At 37.2% G+C, this 27,017-nt stretch overlaps 1 protein-coding gene and 1 long non-coding RNA gene across 5 annotated transcripts in view; both read right to left on the minus strand.

The window, feature by feature from the left end:
- snx14 (sorting nexin 14) overlaps nt 1-27,017 on the minus strand; it is a 54,288-nt gene that overhangs the window by 541 nt on the left and 26,730 nt on the right. For 3 of the 4 annotated variants that reach the window (XM_048206210.1, XM_048206208.1, XM_048206206.1), the window contains 11 exons: nt 26,139-26,331; nt 25,930-26,013; nt 25,743-25,843; nt 24,619-24,727; nt 11,264-11,304; nt 9,583-9,702; nt 7,898-8,021; nt 6,927-7,091; nt 1,649-1,744; nt 201-292; nt 29-85 (listed from right to left, as the gene is read on the minus strand). In XM_048206210.1, coding sequence (XP_048062167.1) covers nt 29-85; nt 201-292; nt 1,649-1,744; nt 6,927-7,091; nt 7,898-8,021; nt 9,583-9,702; nt 11,264-11,304; nt 24,619-24,727; nt 25,743-25,843; nt 25,930-26,013; nt 26,139-26,331 — 1,182 coding nt within the window. The remainder of the gene's footprint in view (nt 1-28; nt 86-200; nt 293-1,648; nt 1,745-6,926; nt 7,092-7,897; nt 8,022-9,582; nt 9,703-11,263; nt 11,305-24,618; nt 24,728-25,742; nt 25,844-25,929; nt 26,014-26,138; nt 26,332-27,017) is intronic. The other variant, XM_048206207.1, reaches the window with a different exon arrangement.
- On the minus strand, nt 20,756-24,578 carry LOC125277736. Its single transcript, XR_007186978.1, has 2 exons — nt 23,946-24,578; nt 20,756-22,632 (listed from the first exon to the last, which is right to left on the minus strand). It is a non-coding gene; the product is annotated as an uncharacterized LOC125277736 (long non-coding RNA).

The following is a 27,017-nucleotide window of genomic DNA, read 5'->3' on the forward strand; positions in this document are numbered from 1 at the left end:
GCCTGACTATGGTATAGAAGAGCGTTACCTTACTAAGCTCTGGGAATAGCTCCTGGACAGCGATGTCAAGCAACACATACGTCATCTATTTGTAAAAGAGAGGTAGTGACCGATGAAAGAGAAACAGCAGAATTAGCAAAAAGTAGGAGCATTTGAGGAAATGACATCAGTACATTAGATAAACATTTAACAGTGTGTACCTGTTTGTTTAGCAGTGGCTGCTGAATGGCATTGAAAAGCATCTTGATGCCCTCATACTTTGCTTCCTCACCAATACATTTCCCAATTAGATCTGAGAAACACCACACATCAGTTAGGAATGTTCATCTATCACTTTATCAACATGACAAAACTGCATGATATGCTGATTAATCAATATTTTTATCATATCAATATTTGCATATTTATGTTTTCTCCTCCCTTTTAAATGTTGACAATCCTAAATAAATTATATGGTTAGATGCATTTTGTTATTTGTATTTATCACTGATACAAAAACACTTTAAATGAAAACACAACCCAACACAACATGCTGCATCTCAATATGGAGGTCCAGCCCCCTTACAAAGTCTTTATTTTGTTTTTGGGCTCTACTAGAATAGAATAGAATTTTCATTGAATGTTCAAAAAACACATTTTTAATATATTTGACATTGTTGCAGCACCTTCCTTCTCCTCTCTTTGTCTGTCAGTAACGCACTGCGGTGTGTTTCCTAAAAGCCTCATTAACTATGATCACAAGTTCCATTGTTACCAGCATAGTTGAATGATTTGGCATTTCCTGAAACCATAGTTCCAATGAACGTTCGTAAACAGCACCGCAAACTTACATGGTTGAAACTACAGCTCTCGAGCTGTGCTTAGAAGCATAGTTTCTATTTAAATATATATACATTTTAATCTATATATTTTAGCGTGTCAACAATCAGTGGCATTTTTAAAAAGTGTGCACGTGCATAAAAAGGAGCTCCAGAATATGACGTATGAGGGAAACTGTAATGAATCAAACATCAAATAAAGCAAAAAACAGGGATGAAGTTATTATCTGGCATGACCATTACAGCAGCATCTCAGAGATTTCCAAAAGATTAATTAGCAGATGTTATTACTCCACCTGCACATGACGTCATTAACGACAGTTCTATATTGTTGAACCAATGTGGTTTCAATTGTCAGAGGTGCAATCATGTTACTACAGTTTCGGGAAACAGTCGTGACTAATTAATAGTTTCTCCAAGGATGCATTATGCTATGGTAGTTAATAAGTTACACTGTTGTACGGGAAACACACCCCTGTTTAGTTCCTGTCTCTATGAAGCCGTCCTTTTGAAAAGCGCTCTGACTGGTCAGCTGGACCTGTGTGTTGCGATTGGTCAACTACTTCAAGTGTGTCTCGGAAAGGTCACACACCTTACCATAACCGCAACTTTCAGGACACTACTTACTAACTCAACCAGGCCTTGCCCCCTTAGTTTACATATGCCTTGGGTGCGAAAACTCAAGACTACAATGGCGGCATTTCAGGGAGATCAGAAACAGATAAAATAACTCCCTTTGGCATGACTGTTCTTTGAAACTTTACAGACCTTTTCCACTTTAAAACAAGGCATGTCACAAACAATCGATAACTGCAGCTGTTATGAGGTACCTGGTAGGTAGTTCATCATCTCCTCAAAGGTCTTCTTGGCTCGTCTCTGTTTGTCCTCAGGAGAGCGTTCCTCTGTGTTCTCACAGAAAACAGCATCTGCAGAGGATGCAGTATTGATAATCTGATGACTTGAAATACACAAATCTACCCATAAAGAGTACAATAACTAACTGGTTCTGGAGGTACACTGACGAAATCTTTTATCTATCCTATAGAAAATAATTACAGAATTAGTTTGCTTACTATAAAAGCCTGAAGTGTTTTGAGGCCTCATGGCCTATGTGACTGTGAATACAAGGGTCAAATGTATCTGAGAAGTTATCTTGGCCACTAAGATTATTTTGCTGGTATTTTTCCACTAGACAACAGGTGGCTGTGGAATGAATAAGACCATCATTTAAAGGTGTATCACATGAAGGCTTCTTGTCTCTGGGGAATGCTGATTGTCCATGTTATAATATTTCATTTGCCTATTAGAAAGGGTTGACCATCAATTGGCAGAATTCCTCAAAAGTCAAAATATATACATTAGTTGGCAGTCGGTCACCCTTACAAAGAGAACAAGATATTTGATGATGATTGCTTATGTTGTGCAATTGCCCATTACTGGCAGAACGCAGTGCAATGGGTTTTAAATGGAACACCCTAAATTTAAAGTGTCAATCCACTATGGAGTGGATTTGTTATTTAAATTTTTTCCCTTATGATTTTGTTTTATGCACCTTTCTACAAGCCTATTCAGTATGCTTGAGTTGTTGGAGAAAACGTACACAAAATAAACAGTATCAATACACTGAAATAAAACAGTAACAAGTATTCCTGCAGCTGTGTTAGGGTAGGTTAAGCACACTCTGCTGTGATGTCACAGTCGAGTTGCAGTTTGGGATATGGAGCTGCCTGAAGCATTTATCCCTTATATTTTGTTGTGGGTCAAGTTTGACCCCTTCTGATTTCTGATTTGTGGGAATTACTGGTTAACCTATGATGTTTTTCTTTAAAAATTTTAGTCCCACTTTATATCAAAGGGGACCTATTATGCTACCTACTAAAATTCACTTTTACATGGTGTTTGAACCAGTAGAGGACAGTAACTAAATATTTTTACTTCGTTACTGCACTTAAGTACATTTTTCAACTATCTGTACTTTACTCGAGTATTTTTATTTTGAGCAACTTTTACTTTACTACATTCCAAAGCATAAGATCTTACTTTTTACTCCACTACATTTCATAAAACATATCGTTACTCATTATTTTAAAATCAAGAAATCGTCACATGCTCAGAGACTTATGTAAGAACAAGCTGTTTGAAGATTCTGTACAAAGTGACATCACTTTGTACAGGCCCCGCCCATGACTGTTGACGGACACTGCTGTATTAGCATAGTTTCCACATGAGCGAGTTGCAAACAGTCCGCCATTGTCTCGACGCCGGAGCAGCTGTAGTGACAAGAATGTCTCATAAATGATTGTGTTTCTTTGTTGTTAGATGTAAGAGTGAACATAACAGTCTTTACTCAGTCATTTACTTCCAACATCTGAGCCACTGAAGACACAGTGGATTAGTTTTATTTTTGAAGGGAATGCGCCACAGATCTGATATACACATGCGTTTTCTGTCCCTGCTGTTTACGTTCACAGACATAACCGACTGTTTATGTGGACACTGTGTGCTTTTGACATAACCTTGTGTGGATTTGGTTTACGCACATTAAAGGGTCATGAAACCCCCCTGTTTTACCCTGGTCGTTCATACCTCAAAGCTCAAAAAAGTCTGTTAAATGGGCGTGTAAAGCTCTGGAAAAGTGGGAGTGTAGAGGGAGGGAAGAGGGGAGAGAACAACCAATAAAGCACAGACATAGAACACACTCATTATACAGAATAATGAATATTAATATATGAACACGGAGAAAAATGACAACAAACTCCCAAGCACAAAGGAGAAATGTGAAAGAATATTTAATAGGGCTAATAATAGGCTACTTTTGATTACGTTTACGAGCACTGCAGTCTCAAAATCAAAAGTCTTTTGTCTATTAGAATAATTGTGTCGTCGCGGTCAGATAGGCTACACCACTGTATCAGTGTCCAGTTTGCACATATAATTAATTTGAAGAAGACTTGATGAAATATGTGTGCAAACACCGTGCTGGTTAATGTTTGGTGCAAAAAAATGTGTGAAATAAAAACTTTAAACACAGATACTTTATTCTGTATGAGCTATGTGACACGTGGCTAGTGTTGTTAAACACAACGCGAAGCTCCGCGCTGAAACCGATCATATGTGGCGCTCCGTGTATATAGCATAACAAGTCGTATTTTTCACACGTTCGTATTAAAACTCCAGTTCTGACCGCATCGCGAGCAAAATACAAACAACACGTGCTGAGGGAAACATAGCCTACGGCTTGCGTGTTTAGAGCAGGCAGAGGTGAATGAGCCGCACTTTTGAATTATCTGCTGTAATGCGATCTCATGCGAACATATTTTCCATTTGTGCTGGTAGATTACAGCAAAACAATCCACATGCACACAAACCTCTGCTCTGGTCGCGTCTCAGGAAAACACATTGCGTTGTAGCACTGAGGAAACGAACACCAACGATATGTCTCTGAATGACAAGAGACCAAGGCGAGAGAAGTGATACTTCCCCATGCATAATACCGCAATTATAATCTTATGCATACTACAGCACAGTGATTGGATTAAATGAGCTTTATGTCATGAATATATGTCGAGAATCGCTCGAAACGGTCTACATCAGCATATTCGACCATGCCCATACTTGGGCCAAAAGCACACGATTACGTCAGATTTTGTGACGTTGCTCCGACTCAGCTTTTCAAACCGGAAGACAGAAATCGCTCTGAAAAATGCAAAAATAACTATTTTTCACTTATGAATAACATTAATGAGCACCTTTAGTGTTTTCAATGATGTGCAGCCTATACATATCTGTTTTGGGGTTTCATGACTCTTTAAAACGTGAAATAGAAGTTAGTTTAATACTCACCAGATGTGCTGTCTGACAGCCAACTTTCTGTTTTTGTGCTTCAGATGTGTGCGCTCACAAAAATGATACATTTGAAGTTTAAACCAGTGATTCTCAACCTTTTTTACCAAATCTCTCCAAGATTTGGTAAAAAATTCTCTCCAAATCAATACTGCAAGTCCCCAACTTTTTTTATTTACAAAAACATCTGAATTCCAGTGTTATTAGTTTTCAACTCCGATGTTATTATTTTTAAAACAAAAAAATAGATTTAAACCTTCAGTGTTCTTTTTTGCAAACAAACTTTGAAAAAATGTAAAAGAATTAATTACTTAAAAGTAATTACTCTTCTCAGTTATACAGTAAGTTAAAGGTGCTCTAAATGATGTCACGCATTTTTAGGCCAAAACATTTTTTGTCACATACAGCAAACATCTCCTCACTATCTGCTAGCTGCCTGTCCCCTGAACACACTGTAAAAAAAACACAGTCTCTGTAGTCGCCACAAGCTCCGAAAACGGCAATAAAAACAAACTGGTGCAGTTTGTTGCTCTGGACCACAAATCATAATAAACATGCTCCAGCCAATAACCGACAAGAATGATTTTAAATGCGCGTTCATGACTGTTTCAGGAAGCATGGAGGGGAGGGGGAGGAGGAGGAGGAGGAGGAGGGAGGGTCTTGCTAGCCTCTGTTTTGTTTGACAACACTTCGAACGTCAATAGGAAGTTACATCCACCCAGGATCATTTAGAGCACCTTTAAACAAATAAGCAAACATCAACCTACCATAGCACAGGGAGATGCCAAAGGACTGCACATAGCTACTATACATATTCATTCCAAATTATTAAACAAAATACAAATGAAAAAATAAAAACATTCTGAATGTGTGGAAACTCAGCGATCTGAAGCCGAAAGTCAGCGATCATTAGTGAAAAGTTTCTCTGTCAAAGAACCTTTTAAACAGTCTATGGTCAGAACAAGCAATCGTGTCTATGTTTGGAGTGTCTGATGCACATGTGTACTTAAACACCACTGATCCTCACAAACTTTCTCCAAAATACGCTTCTTTGGCGAGCATCCGTTATAAAACCCACACAGTACATTAATTGTGAAAACTATGCAAATATTGAAACTATATAAAATATAAATACTATGCATTAAAGGTGCGGTATGTAGGATTGACCATAGACATAATAAATACATGTATTTATTATGTCTATGGGATTGACAGCTAGTGGTTGAAATAGGTACTGCAGTCCAAATTCAAAATATTGGAGATCATTGTTTCTCCGCCCACTCCTCCTCAGACTCAACGCTCACACGGGTTGCCAGCTTGAGGACACGCAACAGGAACGAGCGCGATTGACAATGAAAGCTGAGAAGACTTACACACTAAGTTGATGAGCTGATTTATCCACATTTTAATATTTCATAGAGATTTTTAGATAGATGCCGAGGCTTTTTAGGTTGGGTGGAATTTGCGAACTCAGATCCAGTTTGTTTTTTGGCTTCCATGGCAGCAATATGCTGTGTTTTCAGGCATCTGGCAACCTGGGGTGTCGAAATACTACTGGGTGAACTGGCAACGAGCGGTATCGCACAGCCCAAAACAAAAACAGACATTCTGACACGGAATGCACATTTCAAAGTAAAATAACTGGCTTTAGCATTGTTTTCTAATAACTGGCTGTAGCATTGTTTTTTAGAGAAACAAGTATGTGAATGTGGCATGTTTTCTAAATATCTGCAAACATACAGTATTATGGTATTTTTATGCTTTAGTAAAGTGAAAAACTTACATACAGCACCTTTAACTGTGTTAATGCAAAAATACAATGTTATAGCGATCAGTAAGCCGAGAGCGCACATACATGGTTTGTTTGTACACATGCCTAATGTACGACTCCTGTATGTCACTGTAATAGTCTTTACCTTCATTACAAGTGTAATCCATCAAAACCTTATTAGTAAGCACTGGCTTTCTTCATCCAAATGAGAGATGAAGTTTGCATATCTTATGTTCACAAAGCGCTTAAGTGTTTTGAGATGCCGTTCTGAACATGAACACAATAAGTGCAATTGTACTTCTTTAAATTCTCCTCATTTAGGGTCATGAACATGCATGCAAAGTGCAAATATTGATGTAATTTGCTATGTCAGTATCTCACTTACCTTCTGATGGAATTTACATAATGGGGAGGGGGGTACAGGTATTACAGTAGAGTATATATTAAAATACTTGAAGTAATGCGTTTATAAAGGTGGACTTGAGCACACAAACCTCGCAACAGAGTGATGAGGGAGACGAGGCGATGCTCTTGCATGATCTGCTCTAATTTGGACTGGAAATAATGCCCTACATATGCCTCTAGAGTCCTCTTCAAGAGAATACGACCTCCACTCAGAAAATGATGCAGCCAATCAGGCATGCGGAACACCACACGACCTGTGTCAAAAAACAACAGCATAAAATTCTTCACTAACAACTGCGACATATGTTGATTACCAGAGAAAACAACTTTGACTTGTCCCTCAGTGCGTAAAGAATTAAAGAGGTCAAGACATGGATTTTTTTTATTATTTTAATATGTTCCTTGAGATGTGGAAAATGTATTATTTTGTGTGGAAAATTATTTTCAACCCTCATTGGGCTGTCTTGCTCTGGAGGCAGGCATATGCAAATATATTTGTGTGACGTGAGTGTGTGACGTCACAAATCCATCAATATCCAAAACAAGCTGTTTTTGGAGCTTGATTAAATAAATGCTTTGTTTATAATGAGGAGGACATTAATGGTACAAAGACCTCTTATATGACAAAAGATCAAGGCAAATTTCATTTCTCATGTCATGACCCTTTTAAAAAAGTGTCACGTCTCATTTGGTTTCTACATACTGTACGTATGTGATTAATCAATGCCATCTTGAATCTGTTTTCGCACAAAGCTTTCATGTGACTTCAGGAGACTTGTAGAAAAGCTGTATGTACTACTGTTAATACACTTTCATGGTCCAAACATGGTCACTATGAACTGTTACTTTCGTGTTCTATCTAAAAAAAATAAATAAATAAATAAATTACATCAAGCAGGTTAATACATGTTCAATTGTTGGTGAACTATCCCTTTAATAAGCATTTTTGATTTGATGTGCATACCTTCTGTATTTGCTCTCCATATGTTTTACACAATATAAAAGGTTTTTTTTAATTGTTAGGATGAATAATACTCAAGTTTGTTTGAATTACACTCACCTATGTACATCATATAGTCATATACTCCATCAACCTCCATCAGCTCCATGAAGTAGTTCTGGTTGTGTTTTCTCTCCAGGCCTTCAGGCAGATTGGCATTGTTTCTGAACAGCTCATTGAACAGCTAAAATGACATGGGGAGAAGTTTTATTTAATTTATTAATTTTAAAATGATTTGTGAACAGTAAATGGATGTCCAAGTGTCACGATTCCGGTCTTGTCCTACATAGATGTATGTCTGATGCTTCTCATTCTGTTCCCTGTTCCATGGTTCTCTGGTTCTCTGGTCTCTGTTGTGGTAATGTTTGTTTATTTTTATTATTAAACTATTTTGCATGTGGATCCAGCTCTCTCCCTTTGTTTTTGAGTTCACCAGATGTTACACCAAGACTATTCCTTGTTTACTGAAGATTAGTGTGTCTTTCAATGAAAGTGTACCAGTGAACTATACAAACCAAGGTTTAGCCCAAATAATATTTCAACTTCACTTTCAGATATTATAGAATTGTAATATTTCAAAAATGTAAAAAATTGAAAACATTTTGCTCTTATCAGTTATAAGGCTAGTACAAATATTATCAATACTTAGAAAAAACTAATGACCAAAATTAAAGAGTTAGTTCACCCAAAAATGAAAATTCTGTCATTTATTACTTGCCCTCAAGTCGTTCCACACCCGTAAGACCTTCGTTAATCTTCGGAACACAAATTAAGATATTTTAGTTGAAATCCGATGGCTCAGTGAGGCCTGCATAGGGAGCAATGACTCTTCCTCTCTCAAGATCCATTAATGTACTAAAAACATATTTAAATCAGTTCATGTGAGTACAGTGGTTCAATGTTAATATTATAAAGCGACGTGAATATTTTTGGTGCACCAAAACAACCAAAATAACGACTTATTTAGTGATGGCCGATTTCAAAACATTGCATAAGCTTTGGAGCATAATGAATCAGTGTATAAAATCATGATTCGGATTGCGTGTCAAACTGCCAAAGGCTGAAATCACGTGACTTTGGCGCTCCGAACAGCAGATTCGATACACTGATTCATTGTGCTCCGATGCTTCCTGAAGCATTGTTTTGAAATCGGCCATCACTTTTTTGGCGCACCAAAAATATTCTCGTGGCTTTATAATATTAATATTGAACCACTGTACTCACATGAACTGATTTAAATATGTTTTTAGTACCTTTATGGATCTTGAGAGAGGAAATGTCATTGCTCCCTATGGAGGCCTCACGGAGCCATCGGATTTCAACTAAAATATCTTAATTTGTGTTCCGAAGATTAACAAACTTTAATTACGAATTTTACTGCAGTAATGTAAAAAGTAATGTTAATTGAGTCAAATTGTGCCTTTCCTTGCTGTAAAGAAGTATTTTTCAAGTTTCAACTCTTTCGTGATCTTCTATTAAAAGCACATATAATTATGAAAAACTGGGTTTTTAAGCAGCTGTGTTCAGATTTTTGTAGAGTTTACATGTGCTACAATGAGTTGAAATGTATTTTTATAGCAATAAAGCAACCAGAAAAGTATTTTGTCCATATCAAATTCTCAGTTGAAAAACATTCTTTGGTTTACAAATATAACTTTTTTCCAGAAACATTAATCCACATATTGAATACTTAATAGTACCTAAGGGGTTATGGAAAGGTGTTTCTTTTTGAGTAGCAAGCATACCTTTTTATTATTTTCTGCAGTGGGGCTGAGGATGGTGAGCTCAGGTCTGCTGGGTTTGGGTTTAGGGGATTCACAGGAAGTGAAGAAAGACTGGATAAATGGCTCCAAGTTTTGCCCTTTCTAGAAAAATCAGCGAAAATAGACATCATAAAGTCATAAAAACATTCTATGCCTTCTTAAATTTTGACAATGGTAACATAAAAGACAAGCTAGACAGCATTCCTGAAAGGAAGGAAATTTTGTCAGTTACTGTCAGTACAACACTGATTCACCACCCCACATTTAGAATTTCAGGGCGGCAACTCCCATGATAAAAATAATGTGTGTCAAATGTTACTAGCAGTACCCAACTAAATATGAACATTCAATCAGTTAGTCAACTGCACCACTGGCACACACTTCTGAGGAGGCTTTTGACAGTGACATGGAGGCTGAAGTCCAATTTTACAATTCAGAACATCTCCATGTATCCCAATTGTAATTAGTTATTATTGAAGTTAAGTGGCATTACATTTTTGAGTTAACTATTGGCAAGATTTTTGACTGGCAAGGCCATATTTCCCTCAACAGTAGTCTAAAGCTGAGTTTACATGGACCCTAATAATCTAACTGTAACTGGACTAGTAGCACAGTCGGAACAAAAAAGGGACATGTAACCATGTCAATCGGAATGAACTGCCAAATCCGACTGAAATTTCATTTTGATTGTAAGGGGTGGTTTAAACCTTTTCTAATCCGTTCGATAGGACATGTAAACACTGGATCAGATTGAAAACTGAAACTGTAAAATGTAATGACATACAGTAGAAATGGCGTAACGATGTATGACCCACAGAACGAGCTGTTGTTATTGAATATAGTGTCATAAATGACTGTCGTGCGAATCTTAAGTTCTTCCACTCATGCTCTATGAAGTGGTGGACAACGCTGTTCCCACAGGTCCTTGCATGGGACTCCATAGATGGCTTGTTTTGGCCATGGGACGGGGCATTTTACTGCTTGATAAATATATGCAGCATGATAAATAAAAGCTTCATGTGCTTGTCTTCTCCTAATTAGGACCCAAAATAGATAAATATTTGCTTTTTAAAACTGAGTAGAAACGGTAGGAGGATAGTTAGTATGTGCTAACAGTATGTGCACTGAGCGCATGTCAAAAGGTCCTATTTGAACCTTGTGACATAAAAACACACATCAATGCGATCACTTTATTTAGCGGTCATGTAAACACTACATTTGGATTCATCAAATGGGAATGATTTCCTTACATTTGAAACAAAAGTTGTCCATGTCCAATTACCAATAACATGACCCAAGTACGAATTAAAGTCAGACAAAAAAGTTGTTTCAGAGCAATGTGGAGACGTTACGACATTGTCAATAAAGTTCATTATCATTTTTTTTTAATAAAGTTGCAATATAACGTTTATTATGTGTTTCTTGTGTACCACTTCTGTTCTGCCCACCCTGTGCAGGGCTCAACCCATCGATGGTCGGCATGTGCACACAAACAAAGACTGCTAAAAACCAGCTGGTCACCATTACATTTGGAATAATGTGAAGTGATTAATTGTTCATAATAAGACTAGAAATTGTGCACAAATAAAAGTAAACATGGTAAGTTTTGATTTCATTGTGCTTTAAAGTGGAAAAACAAAGAAAATAAAATCCAAATTCCTACCTCTTTCATTAGTTTTCCTGGCACAGACTTAAATATCTTCCCTGCAGAGAAAAACAAAAATTCAATCAAGTAAATTAATTGAATTCAGAGTGCACTTTTCCCATGTTTTATAAACTTTTCAGTGTTATAGACATTTCAGAAAGGACTGAAGTGTTTGTTGGCCTATGTTTGTTAAACAAACACTCAATTCTAAGAATTACAGTTTGAGATTTCCTTCCTTTTTCTTAGAAAATGCTTTAGAGTTGTGTCAGACTGCATAAGGAAAACATATGGGATTGTAGCTAAGATTATCAAGCTGAGTTTCACACGAACAGGAATAAAGAGCCAATAATCACTCTAGCCAACTGTGTTTTATGTCACTGTTAAATACTGCAAAAAAACTCCTCTTAAGCAGTTTCTCTAGCCCTTCAAGCCCAACTGATGTTTGAAGTTCTTAAATGGTAATTACATATTAGGGATACAACAGTTTGGTCTGGATGATTTTGGTAACATTCTAAATGTCTTTAAGCATAGCCTAATGAAACAGGAACAGGGGAAATAGGAGGGCTGCTCTGAGATAAACATACACGTTTCAGCCTTCTAGAAGACTTTCCACTGGAAAGCCAAAATAAATAAATAAGGTCAAGCTAATGCTGTAGAACATATTACAGTACCCAAGGATGATGATACTGTAGAGTGTGTCAGAGATGGACACAAGTTTTCTTTTAGGCTTCTCAAAAAAAGTCAGTTTTGTTATAACTTTTAGTACGCTGAAAACCCTTTGTTGCAGCATTTTTGCAATATTTGCCCCAAAACAAAATATGCATAACAACATTATATGGAGACACTTTTTAAAGGAGAAAAAATAACACATTATAAATAAATATTAATGCTTGGGTTTCAAATAAAATAAGTGCAAAAAACTGACAGTGCCGCAATACAAAATGCACTTGTATTTAAGATCTTTCTCAAAAAAAAATAAAAAAGATTTTTTTTAATGATATTTAAGGACAAGACATAGCTACCAATTAAGAAAAAGATTTTTTGGACCGTAATCTGGTAGTTTATGTGAAACTTTCTCTCTTTCCGCTGAGAAACACAGTCACACAGTCATCTCAGTCAATGTTTAACTCATGTTATCTGACTGATTCATGTGTTTCCTGAAGATTATCCATACACACTTTTTTTTCACGACTGTTATCTAGCAAGTCTACGACCTAACTTCATCAGCCTGGACAACTTTTAATGCAAAGCCATTTTTATGCACTTCTGACATTTGATTGGATAAGCAACATTTGATGCTGTTAAAATACTGTGACAAATCAGTTGAATTCTAATGTTTTAGGGCTACAACTAATAAAATTAGGCCAATGACTTACAGTGGCCTTAAAAACTATTTGGACACTTAAGTAAGTCACACTTAAAAGTCAAAACATAATATATATATATAAAACTCTAGATCAAAAATTACTGTGGCATTTTATGGTTGTAAAACATTGTTCATAGTGATGGACTAATTTACACACCAGAAAACTCTTAACTCTAAAAACTCAGATAGGATCTAGCATCATGAAGCATACATGACATTTTGTTTAATATTTTATCTAATGCAATGACATTTTAAGTGTCACTAAGGTGTACAAAAACTTTTGAGGGCTATTGTAAATTATGTAGTGGAATAAATGCTTATTGTGATTATTAATATTGTTATTAAAGCTGCAGTCAGCGGTTTTTCCTCTCTGTCGCCATCTCTGTTTGAAACCTGCAATTGCGGTCATATGCGGAACGTGCGTTGTGCCTCGACACAGCTCGTCAGCGCAGATGAATCTAATGTTTGCTGTCAGTCACCGCAAATGTGTGGATACTGTACTTCAGAATCACAGATTCTACGTCTTGAAAGTATGACCAATATAAGAATTTTCACTGGAAAATATCAGCTGAAGAAGTAAGTAACATGTCTGCCACTTTTGTTCTGACCAACTGAGGAAAAAAGCATCAGGCCTACAATAAATCATGCTGCCAATGATGATTAAATCTAACGATCACTTAGCTCGTATCACGCCAAACCGTGCAAATTATTATTACTGTTATATTGTTCTCAAATTGTTAATGTTAACAACATCAGCATTGCGTGATTATGTGTATTTAGTGTATATTAGCGTTACCTGTAGATTTCAATTTCTGTAGCCACTCAACAGTCCAAAGTCTTTTGCTTTTTGACTACGAGTGAATCTCCAGTTGTCACTGATGATTGTCATTTGGACATTTGTGGATTACAATCCGCCATCAAAATGATAAGTTTAATTATTTCAGCTGCTGTGAGAAAAGGCTTTAAATGATCCGCTACCAGCTGCGTCCTCACAAGATAAAACAGACTAGCCTGGACTCCTTCCTTCCTGTTTACGGACGTGACGTAATGACGCAAAGACGATCTGCTGCATGCTCGAATTTCCAGAGGAAATCCACCATGTCGCTCTTATTATAAAACATTATTACAAGCTTACCATTGTGAATCGAGCTAAGATAATGAGATAGTTTTGAACACTGGCTGGTTATGTACTTGCTCAAAAATTGATTTTGGATCATATTTAACCAAAAGAAAGTTACGGACTGCCGCTTTAAATATAATTATTTATTGAGCATTGGTATCTTACACTCAATGAGCAATTCATCAGAAACACTTTTAGTACACCTACTTATTATTGTGATTATCTAATCCAGGGGTTCCCAAACTTTTCAGCCCATGACGACCAAAATAAGGAAGCCAGTGACTCGTGACCCCCACTATCTTAGAAGGTGGTTAAAGTATACAAACGTTGTGAGCAATAGCGCACACGCACTAACGCCTGTTTCACACACAGGCCTACTCTTTTTGCGGTGCGTATTTTTTTTCCATGCCCATATTAACGGATTAGTGTGTTCACACTGCACACGAATGCAGTCCGGCAGTGCGTTCCACAAGCGCACCGTGCAGCGATCATTACGCACAGTCTATTTTTGCTGCGCTGCACTGCACTGAATTAAAACGACAGCACACAGTTCGGATAAAAATAAACATGTATTGACACGAAAAACTAGTAATTTCACCATAGATGGATATAATTTAATGTCTCTGTTACATAGTCAACATGGCTTTTTTGCCTTGGTTAAAGCAAGGAAATGGGCACATTACCTGGTATTTAGGTGAACAAGGAGACATAGAACTCGTCTCTTCGTGACAGTGGAAAGACAAAGTTCTTTTAGACCTGAGGGATTTCTTGTGAAAAGATTTAAAAGGAAAGAAAAGACAAGTTGTTGTCTATTTTAAGTTTTACTTTAAAATGTTTGTGATTTTAACATAAAGCTTATGTTTAAATGTTTTGCCCCTTGCGTGAGCAACTATAAATCAAAAGTATTACTTTATATAAAGTAATGAATTGAATAAAACATTTAAATGTAGTGCGTTTAAACGTGAGATCTATGAAATACAGTGTATACAAAGAGAATCGCAATGCTGAAACGCCATGTTCAGTAACAACTTTTGGATTTGAAATAAAAATAAGTAAATGTTGTGTTTGTGATATACACAATGGATCAGTTGCGCACTGCAAACGCGGCATATGTGAAAGCACAATAGTGTGTGCTGCATATTATGTACTGCAAAGGCATGACGGTAGTGCTTCTCCGCTCCCTTCCACTGGCCTAACTGCATTGTCTTTGGTCGATATTAACCAACTTTTCATTTCGACAAAAATAATATCCAAAGCTTAAAGCCCAAAGAATTACCTACGTGCACATGTCTGAATGTTTAACATGGTGCTGTAAATTGACCTACTGCAAATTATGCTGTTGCTAATATGTCGATAATCTGTCGTAATCATCTCAGGAGTCACGGTCGAGAGGAAGGAAAATCGAACAGTTGATGGCTTTTTTGTTACAATTATTGATAAAATCTGCTATTTCTAATCATTAAAAAAATTTTTTTTTGGATTTCTGGAAATCACCTCGCGAACCCCTCCTTCGATGCCTCCCTACCCCCGGGGGGTCCTGACCCCCACTTTGGGAACCACTGATCTAATCAGCCAATCATGTGGCATTAGAACATTGCATAAAATCATGCAGATATGGGTGAGGAGCTTCAGTTATGTTGACATCAACCATCAGAATGGGGAAAAGAATGTAATATCAGTAATTTGGACTGTGGCATAATTGTTGGTGCCATATGGCTGGAGCACCAGAGGATGATAATCACAGTCCCTGGCATAGTGGCCAGGATTCTGGCCATTGCCTGCAATTATCTAATTGTCCAATTACGCTTACCCTGAAATAATGTACAATTTTGGGTAAGCTGATCAAGTTGGCTCTGTTGCTGCTTTAATATTTCCTTCGCTTAACCAATTCTGGTCTAGACATAACACTAGGAATGACAATGCAAAATGACTGCAGTCATTTTTATTATTGCTATTGTCACCCTCCTCATCCTCCATTCTCCAGTTGTTTTGTGTGATTAATACTATTATTATCTAGCCTGACTTCGTCATACTCATATTCTAGGCAGAATGTGAGTCTGATACTGCTCCATTGCTCTTGAATTATGGGGCATGTCTTAACCGAACCAGTAAAAAAAAAAAACTCTGCACTCAATTGGATAGACCTACAACCAATCAGAGCAACGCAGTAAGTGACGTATGTTGAACTTGTACTTCAACTTTTGCCGAATCCCGTTGGAAGGACGGCAAACACATCTTTCCCATCGACAAATGCCTTGATTGCGGTTCTTTGTTCGTCTTTTAAAATTAATGCGCTGTCGATTTCTTTTATTACAGACGTGATAGCGGAATCTAAACATCTTACTTCTCCAGCTGCAGTCATCGTTGGTGAAAACCAATTCAACCCAAGCGCTCTTTGATGACGTAGGTGGTTACGTAACCGCAGATAGCCTGTCCATCATCGATTAAAGCCCGCCCTGGCAATTTGATTGGCTCGGCCTTCTGGGAGCCGAGCATAATTACTCCACAATGGATCGAGTCCAGACCGAACTTCCCGTCCAAAAAATGTTGTGGGCGGGGTTCGGGCTGGCACCCAGGCTAATTATTATCATCATCATTATTATTGCCATTCAATTTTTTCTTTATTTTATTTATTTATTTATTTATTTTATGCATTTTTTTTTCTCTGGTTATGTCTGTTGTACTTCCCTCCATGCTCCTTTATTCATATATTTCCACTCCCAGACCCAGTTACACTACTTACACACACACACACACACACACACACACACACCCTACATCAGAAAAAAACTCCTTTATTCAGTTTTCCTATATTTCCACTAAAGACAACCCTTGGTATATAGATACAATGGCTAAATTAATGGGAAACAGTTACACTCCCAACACCACAGCAGCAATGACTATGAATTTCTTTACATTCAAGATTGATACTATTATTATAACCATCTGCTACAGTATTGCATAAGACAGTGCACTGTAGATTGCCTGAGGAACAATTCTGATCATTTTTTGCTATGGGTGAGGAAGAATTGTCTAAACTTGTTAAATCATCAAAATAAAAGCATGTACAGTGCATACGGAAAGTATTCACAGTGCTTCACTTTTTCCACATTTTGTCATCTTCCAAAATGGATTAAATTCATTATTTTCCTCAAAATTCTAAAAACAATACCCCAATGACAATGTGAAAGAAGTTTGCTTGAAATCTTTTTAAATTTAAAAAAAAAAAACAAAAAAAAAAAACATATGTACATAAGTATTCACAGCCTTTGCCATGACACTCAAAATTGAGCTCAGGTGCATCCTGTTTCCACCGATAATCCTTGAGATGTTTCTACAACTTGAGTGGAGTCCCCCTGTGGTAAATTTAGTTGATTGGACATGATTTGGAAAGGCACACACCTGTCTATACAAGGTCCCACAGTTAACAGTGCATGTCAGAGCACAAACCAAGCCATGAACTCCAAGGAATTGTCTGTAGACCTCTGAGACAGGATTGTATCAGGATTGAAACTGAGCGATCAGGGGAGAAAAGCCTTAGTCAGGGAGGTGACCAAGAACCACATGGTCACTCTGACAGAGCTCCGGCATTTCTCTGTGGAGAGAGGAAAAACTTCCAGAAAAACAACCATCTCTGCAGCACTCCACCAATCAGGTCTGTATGGTAGAGTGGCCAGATGGAAGCCACTCCTCAGTAAAAGGCAGTGCTCAGTGACAGCCCACCTGGAGTTTGCCAAAAGGCACCTGAAAGACTCTCAGACAATGAGAAACAATAAACAAACAAACTCTTTGGCCTGAATAGCAAGCATCTTGTCTGGAGGAAACCAGACACCGCTCATCACCTGGCCAATACCATTCCTACAGTGAAGCATGGTGGTGGCAGCATCATGCTGTGGGGATGGTTTTCAGCAGCAGGAACTGGGAGACTAGTCAGAATCGAGGGAAAGATGAATGCAGCAATGTACAGAGACATCCTTGATGAAAACCTGCTCCAGAACACTCTGGACCTCAGACTGGGGCAAAGGTTCATCTTCCAACAAGACAATGACCCTAAGCACACAGCCAAGATAACAAAGGAGTGGCTACGGGACAACTCTGTAAATGTTCTTGAGTGGCCCAGCCAGAGCCTAGACTTGAACCCGAATGAACATCTCTGGAGAGATCTGAAAATGGCTGTGCAACAACACTCCCCATCTAACCTGATGGAGCTTGAGAGGTCCTACAAGAGACCCTTGTAGAATTTTGAGGAAAATAATGAATTTAATCCATTTTGGAATAAGGCTGTAACATAAAATGTGGAAAAGCGCTGTGAATACTTTCCGGATGCACTGTATGTTAGACCCTATACAGCAGGGATGGGCAACTCCGGTCCTGGAGGGCCAGTGTCCTGCAGAGTTTATCTCCATCCCTGATAAAAACTCACTTGCCTATAACTTTCTACTAATCCTAAAGACTTTCTGGTTCAGGTGTGTTTGATTAGGGTTACTAAACTGTGGGCATGCCCTCCAGGACTAGTTGCCCACCCTATACAGACTAAGCTACTGAAAGAGATGCTTCCAGAAGTCATAGATCCTCTTCTTAAAATTATTAATTCATCATTGTTATTTGGATATGTCCCAAAAACTTTCAATCTGGCTGTTATTAAGCCTATCATTTAAAAAAACAACAAAAAAACAACAACAATTTGATCCTAGAGGATTAGTTAACTACAGACTGATCTCAAATCTCCCTTTTCTGTCAAAAATACTAGAAAAGGCAGTATCTTCACAAATATGTTCCTTCTTAGAAAAATAGGTATCTGCAAGGATTTCCAGTCAGGATTTCATTAGAGTTAAAAATGATTTGCTCTTATCATCCGATCGTGGTTGTATCTCTCTATTAGTGTTACTAGTTCTTAGTGCAGCATTTAATACTATCGATCACAACATTCTTTTGAACAGACTCGAAAATGATGTTGGCATGAGTGGAATTGCATTGGCATGGCTCAAAATGTACTTATCTGATCATTATTAACTTGTAGCAGTAAATGAAGAGATATCACATCAATCGCAAGTTTGATATGGAGTACTGCAAGTACTAGGACTGTTGCTTTTCACCCTGTACATGTTCCCCTTAATGAAATATCATTAAAAAACAAGTTGTTAGTTTTCACTGTTATTAACAAAACTAACAGAATGCATAGTTGATATAAAGATTTTATGACTGCTAATTCTGGTAACACTTTCGGTGAAGACCATGCTTATAATATATTATTTTATTTTATTTGACCATTTATCTTTTAAAAATATTGTTGCAGTGTTTAGCTAGTATGTAACATTAAAAAAATATACTTTTTTCCAACTGTTTGTATTAATGATTTCTGTTTCTGTTTTTTGTTTTTTCATTATTTTATTACAGGAATTATTGTTCCTTAGTTACATTTACAAGTAAACAACTTAAAATGTATAATAAGCACATCTTCATGATTTCTTAATGGGCACCTATTATGCAAAATCCACTTTTACATGGTGTTTGGACGTAAATGCATGTTGGCAGTGTGTGAAAACAACCACCTTACAATGATAAAAATCCACCTACTCCTTTATTTTAAATCCCCAATAAAATAAAGCAGTCTTATTAGACAAGCCGTTTTGATTCTCTGAGCAATGTGATGTGCCATCAGCCAATCCTTAGCAAAGACCACACAAACCAAACAAGTCCTCTGCACAGACCCCTCAGACAACCTCAACTCCTCCCCACCAATCTTCAAGCAGGGGAAGAGAACTGGTCCTCTAAAGGAGCCTGGTTTCTCTCAAGGCTTTGTCCTTTTGATTACACTGCAGTGAAAAGCTGTTGTACCCCAACAGGTATAATTTTACAATGACATTTCTTCAATGTTGTCACATGAAAAGATAATAAAAATAAAATATTTACAAAAATGTGAGGGGTGTAATCAATTCTGTGAGATACTGTATGTGTATTCCAAGCTTTGGCAAAATTGTATGATTTACATTCATGCCAATAAAGCAATTTTGAATTTGAATTTGTATAAACATTTTAGGTTAACTTTTGGTACTTTGAGTAAACTTTCCATGACCTGGGCTAGGTCAGGTAAGGGGGGATATGAATGAGTGTGTAGAGAAGATTGGACAAATGGCTTTCTGTGCCTTTGCTTTGTTATCTCTTCTTCAGGAATGTAAATGTCTTGTTTTATTAAATGTTGTCAGTTCCATTGAGAGTTCCTGAACTCAGGCTAACCCACACACACACAAAACATCTCCTGGGACTTTCACTCACAACAGTTCAAAGAGCTACCAAAAACAAAACAAAAAAGCTACACCCAGTGAGCAGCATTACTGTGGTCGGAAATGCCTTGCAAATTAAAGAGGTCTATAGAGTTTAGCCACACAAGTGCAAGCTGACTAAAAGGCTACCTTAACTCAGATAACCACTCTGTGTAATTGTGGTGAGCAGAGTAAGCATTTGTTACGTCCTAGGGTGTGTATAAAAGTGGGAGTGATTTTTGTTCTTTGCTTTTTTTCTTTTTTTTTTGGTTCTGTTTGTTTTCTTTCTCTAAAACTCTGCTAAAGACTATCAGGTGGCGTTCAATCAATTGGTGATCTCGCTGATGACTGCGCTATCCTGACTGGTCCACTGGAGGAGTTGTTTGGAGTTAAAAGGCAAAGCTTAGATGTTTGGAGTGTGGAGAACTGGAGCAACAGTCCCTTCTGTTGACTTCATTTTGGCCATCTGGGGTTAACTTGTTGTTGTAATATTACAAAGAAAATATCTTTTGTCCTCTTGTACGAGAATCTATTACATGTGAGTGTAACCCAAACATGTGAGTAATTTTTTGTTAATTAATTTTTACTATACTTTACTATTACTATTAATTTTTTTGCTTATACAGTACTTTTCTCCTATTTTTGGCCAGACAGGTAAACAGTGTATTTTTCTGTAATTCTTTTTTACTTTCTTTTGTTAGTTTATGTAGATTGTTTATTATGTTAGCCTTGCCCCTTATTATGTTGGCCTTGATTCCTGAAGTGTTGTTTCCTTCTGTTTGGTTAATACATTTCATTTTTTTTTTTTTTTTTTTTTTTGCATCAACAATGGTGTTGTGTTTAAGTCAGCAGAAGGGAATGCTTCCTCCTTTTCCCAACATATTCTATTACTTCCTATCTCTAGACTGGGGAGGAACATAATACATCTCATATACAGCATGTGGAAACAACAGCAGTAGACCATGTCAGGTTCCAGTTCTGTCAGCCAAGAACAGAAAGCTAAGACAGCAGTGTGCACAGGTTTGCCCAAAATGGAAAGACTGGAAAAACAGCCTGGTCTGATGAATCTCAGAATTAGGCAGCAAAAGCATTAATCCATGGACTTTACCTGCTATGTGTGAACAGGCCAGGCCAGTAGTGGTGACGTAATGGTGAAAGGGGAATGTGCCAATGTCTTGGTACACTTTAAGCCCATTAATACCAATCAGTCATCACTTGAATGGGCACCACTATATGGTAGGTGTGTTTAACTACTATGTACTTACATAAAAAATGTTAGGTACAATAAACTTTTTGTGTTCATTTTGTATTGCAAAACACTTCTGCTTTTGAGATGGGATATGATTAAGGATACGATTAAGGTTAAGGACAGATTTTTGGATCTGGTTAGGTTTAAGGGAGGGTTAAATGTTTTTATAAGTGACGACACACAAAGCACTGGGTCTGCAGCAGAGCTGTGCCCCTGGAATCATACTATCCAGGTAAGGGATAGTAAAAGATTAAGGTAAGGGTCAACAGTGTTGGCTCCAAACATCTAAGCTTAAAGATGTAATTACATAAATTAATTACATTATATTGATCTCTCAAAAGCTTTTGATACGGTTGATCATACCATTTTGTTAAAATGTCTGTCTAAAATTGGGATGTCTGATAATGTTATTGAATGGTTTAAAAATTATCTGTCTAGTAGATATCAGCATGTCACTTGTGAAGGCATTATGTCAGGGGAGACAGAACTAATAGTTGGAGTCCCTCAAGGTTCATTATTAGGGCCTTTGTTGTTTACAATCTCCATAAATGATATTTGTACAAACGAAGATGCAGCTGTACATCTCTATGCGGATGATACTATCATATACAGTACTGCTAGATCTCCAAATGAGGCATTAAAGAAATTGCAGGATGCTTTTACAGTTCTACCAAACAATTTACTAAAATTAAAATTGGTACTTAATTCTAAAAAGACAAAATTTATGTTATTCACTCACTCCAGCAAATGTACAGGATTTGCCTCAAATTATCACTATATATGACCAGAAAATAAGAGTGTCATGTTATAATTACTCTGGTTTTTTATTAGATGAAAAGCTCACATTTAAACCCCATGTAGATAACCTGGTAAAAAAGCTGAGAGTTAAACTGGGTTTTTATTATAGAAATAAGGCTTGTTTTAATTTAAAAGTAAGAAAGGAACTTGTTGCTGCTACCTTTTTATCTGTTATAGACTATGGAGATATTCTGTACATGCATGCAGCAAAGTCTGTTTTATGCTCACTGGATTCTATTTACCATTCTGCTTTACGCTTTGTTACTAAAGCTGAGTATTCTACATATCATTGTAGTTTGTACAGTTTATCAGGTTGGCCTCCACTCTCAATTCGTAGACAGCATCACTGGCTTATTTTTATTTATAAGGCAGCGATAGGATTGATGCCTTCTTACATATCAGTTTTCTCTTTGGTAGAAAATAATAGATACAATCTCAGGTCAAGAAATAGCATTCTTTTTACTATACCTGCTGTAAAATCTGAATTTGGTAAAATTGCCTTCCGTTACAAAGCCCCTTCAACTTGGAATGCATTGCAGAAACAGCTGAAGCTAGGCACTATTATCCCACTTAATTATTTTAAATTGAAACCTTTGTTGTGGAAATTTTAATTTTTCATATGCTTTTTACCTGTATTCTTGTGAAATATGATGCTTATGGAACATGGTATGATGTTGGCTTAAGTGGTAATGTTTAACATAGCATAGTGTTAACATAGATGTTAGAAATAGAAAGAGCAAAATATGGTATGGGGAAATGCAAGATGTATGTTAAAAACACGTCTGTGCTAACAATGTGTGGAAAGTTACAGCCACTAAGAGGTGTTCCTAATATGGTAAAAGGATAGAGGCTTCGGCCTTGGAGGTTAGAGATATAAAAGTGAGGGGAAGCTTTCGTTCTTTGTCTTAGGGTGCTTTCACACCTGCCTCATTTAGTTCGGTTGAATCGTACCAGAGTTCGTTTTCTCCTTTGGTGCGGTTCGTTTGGGCAGGTGTGAAAGCAGCAATCGCACTCGGGTGCGCACCAAAAGCGGACCAAACAAGCGTACCGAGACCTGCTTGAAGAGGTGGTCTCGGTACGCTTTCAAACGAACTCTGGAGCGGTTCGCTTGAGATGTGAAAGCAATCCGACCCAGTTAACGGACCAACGAACCAAATGACATCATAATTCATAACGGAAAATGTGATATAAAAAGCGGTAGTGTCTGATTCTGTGAGTGAGCACATTATTTACCACAGATGTAAACCAACGAGCGCCTCTGTTGTGTATTTGCACTTCTCCGTGTGAGAATGCTGTCCCGACAAAGCCTTTTTCCTGCTCTGCTTCATTATAAAATGTATATAGTCTCTCTCGACACGCTGACAACAGGTCGCTTACTACACAGCGCTGGGAAACCAGAGACAGACTGAGAGAGACAAAGAGCGCGCGTTTGAATTTGCCGCAGTATTAATATGAATGTAGTATATAATTTAACAGCTGGAAAGACGGCTACATTTATAAAGTGTTTGCGTGTGTCTCGACAGTTACAAATAAAGCCACAATAATCTCATGGAGCGAACTTGTCAATCATTATTTTGATGGATGACGCAAAGAAAACTCTGACCAATAAGAGGACAGTTTTACTCGCATGTGACTTGCCTAAACGCATTTTGGTACGCTTTGAAATGTTGCCATGTGAAAGCGAACCGAACCAAGAAGAAAATGCAACATTGTAACAAATTTAGTCCCTGTTTCGGAACAAAACAAGCGATCCATAGGTGTGAAAACACCCTTACACTCTGCAGCTACTTGTGTTTCTGTATGACCTGTCTGACCTTTCTTGCAAGAAATAAAACCTTTAAAGACAATTGGACGTGTTTGTCTCTTATGCAGTAGAGTCGGAGTTGAATTTTTTGCCACAACACCTTCAACTATAAGTGTGATTATATATAGGCTTCTGTTCTGTTTTGTTTTCTGCCTGTCCTGGTTATTATGTTATTATGTCATATTTTGTTTGTTGTTGTATTTAACTTTTGTCATTGTTAGGTGTTGTAGTGTTGTTTATGGGGTGCTGATACATTTTAAGTGCTGCCTTTCTTGGCCAGGGATCATTTGAAAAAGAGACTATAGTCTCAATATGACATCCCCTGGTTAAATAAAGGAATAAAAAAATGAAAAAAAATTCCACTCGCCGATTCTCATTGGTGTTTTCTCAGAGGTGTGACCCCTAGTATCAGTACACTGACACAAAGTCTCATTCCCTCCACCAGAGAACGGGGGTTACAGCATTAAACAAGACATTTTGAGCGAGGCCCTACTCAGTATCAGAACAGTGTTCCTAATAAGTGCACAGTGTAAAATATATATCAGGTTCAGTAAGGATTTTTCCAATTTATTACATTAATACAAAATTTTATATTTTTCAATTATAATTACAGTGTGTTACATACCCAAATGCCAATCAGTCAATTTAAAAGTGAATGAATTCTGGTAAAACACAGAAGCAGCTGCCCTAATAAAACCAAATCCAAAGGTGCAGATGTGCTGTGTGTAGTTTATGCAGATTATGTGTATATGGTTATGGAAGGTTCAACATACCCAGGTTGACATCTAGCTTTTTATCATTGAACTGCGACTCAATGCTGTGGGGAGACAGGAAATCTGCCAACAGCTGGCTGTTACTCAGTTCAGGGTGATGCAGCAGTTTCTTTAGAAAACACAGAATTTAAAAAAAAAAAAAATACATTAAATTAACACACTTAAGGGCTTTTCACACTTTTGGTCATTGTAAACCCAGGGTAAATGGAATGCTGGGTTATCTTGCTTAAAATGTAACATTCCTCATAATTTAACTGGGGTTAATAATTAATTCTGGGTATTCATTATTTAGTTTCAGACTGTACATTCCAAAACCCTATAGGCTAACATTCTTATTTGCATATTTGGGGTGTCAGTGGTCAATGATTGGACAAGCACAGCTTGCCATCTGTTTACATAAGGGCTCTAGCATTGCACATCCTTCATATTACACTGCTGACTGTTAAGGTTTTTTTTTTTTAATGGACTTTTCCGACTATAAGCATAAGAATGAATTCAATATTCATTTGAATTGACCGACTTTTGATACAACATGCTGTTGTTTCTCTGACTGTACAAAGCACATGAATATGTGGCATGCAATTGGTTGTCTTTTACTAGCATGTAGCCGTAACATTCTAACACCACATAGTTTCACACGTCACACATTTGGCGCCTCAATAAAGTGGTGCTAACTCTGCTCTGGAGCAGTGTTTCATATACCTGGTTAAAAAGCAGTGCTAACCCCGCTTTTAAATTAAAAGTGTGAAACGTGTCATTTACCCAGGGTTAAAAGTGAGATTTAGAATGATGATAACCCGGGGTTAAATGCAGTGTGAAAAGCCCTATGGGAAATTCTTGTGTCTGTCTCTGTGTAAATATTGTCAATATCAATTTTTCTTTTCACATTCAATTATACTTGTAGAAAATCATTGTTAATTTCATGATATTTTTACACCTTGTTTAATATCCATTTAACTATTTTTAATGTTATACGTTTGTAACCCACACTGCTAGAGATCTTGAGCTTGTAATTTACTTTGATAAATTTATAACTACTGATTTCAGTGTAACGTTATGGCAGACGGATAATGTTTGTACTCTGTTAATAAGATGAAGCAAGTGTACAAGGTCAAGTAAATTACCTGTAAATATTCCTCAAATTCTCCTCGTTTGGAGGTCAAGAATTCATAATTCTTTGGTCCAATGATTCTTTTAGAAGGGAGTTGAGCATCCTGGAATGGACCTGTAATACAAAATCAAACTAGAGAGATAAATAAACCATAAACATGAAAGCTCAGTCATGAAAAGAGAGACAATAATCAGCTTTACCATGAAACTCTGTGAGTTTAGATTCGAGCACATAAAACTCCACGTATTTTCTGTACACAGACCAGCTCTCAGTCTCATGCCCCACTGCGAAGAAAATAAGAACTTTCACAAAGTGGCTCTGTTCTCACAGGACATTGGCGTAACAAAAAATAAGTTTATTTAAAAGAGTGAAATGTCTATATGTTTATAAATGTAGTTTTGAAACTCACCATTCTTCCTGTCATGGCGCTCCACATCGATGCAGAAGACAGGATTGCGCTCTTTCTTAAGTTCGTCCTCACAAAAATCCACATAAGGGATTGAGATGGTCCAAGCGGAGAGGTTGCGCAGTGATCCTGGAGTTCCAACCCCCTCCACAGGCACTGGTGAGTCGTCCTCAAACACCATCACTGCCTCCTCCACCTGACCATACAGAACAGCGAATGTTCAGCCAGAGTTCAGCCAGCGATTTCAATTTTTTTTTAGTACCAAAATGAATTCCATTGCCAATTAAAATGCATGCGTATTTGTGTGTTGTGTGCACGTTTTGTAAAGGTTTCCATTTACAATATACTGTGTGTATGTATGTATATATATATATATATATATATATATATATATATATATATATATATATATATTTTTTTTTTTTTTTTTTTTTTTTTTTTTTTTTTTTTTTCGAGATCGCGATCACGATCTTTTAATGATTATTCGTGCAGTTCTATTATATAGCGTAAGCTCTGGTAAAAAGCGATGAACATGGAAGCGCAGAGAAAAACAAAACACTGGCCATGAATTAGAAGTCTAAAACAAGGATTTTTTTAAAAAATAAAAATGTTAGAGTATTTCAATATAAGAGAAGAGGACATCAAATTTTTTGCCCAACCCCATTTATTTGATAAATCTGCATCTCCCGTTGATGACGGGCACGTAATCTTATGACTTTACGTAAGTTAAAGGATCCCGGATAAAGGCACGAACGCACAATTTTAAGACAATTACAAATCCACAGTATAGCTAAAACAACTCTTTTTTTCACAGTTTTCCATAGCTGTAAACAACGCATGGTTCTCATGAGAGTCGTCTACTCTCACCGGAGCTTATGCTAT

Source organism: Megalobrama amblycephala, linkage group LG11 (genome assembly GCF_018812025.1).
Source record: "Megalobrama amblycephala isolate DHTTF-2021 linkage group LG11, ASM1881202v1, whole genome shotgun sequence".
Taxonomy (NCBI): domain Eukaryota; kingdom Metazoa; phylum Chordata; class Actinopteri; order Cypriniformes; family Xenocyprididae; genus Megalobrama; species Megalobrama amblycephala.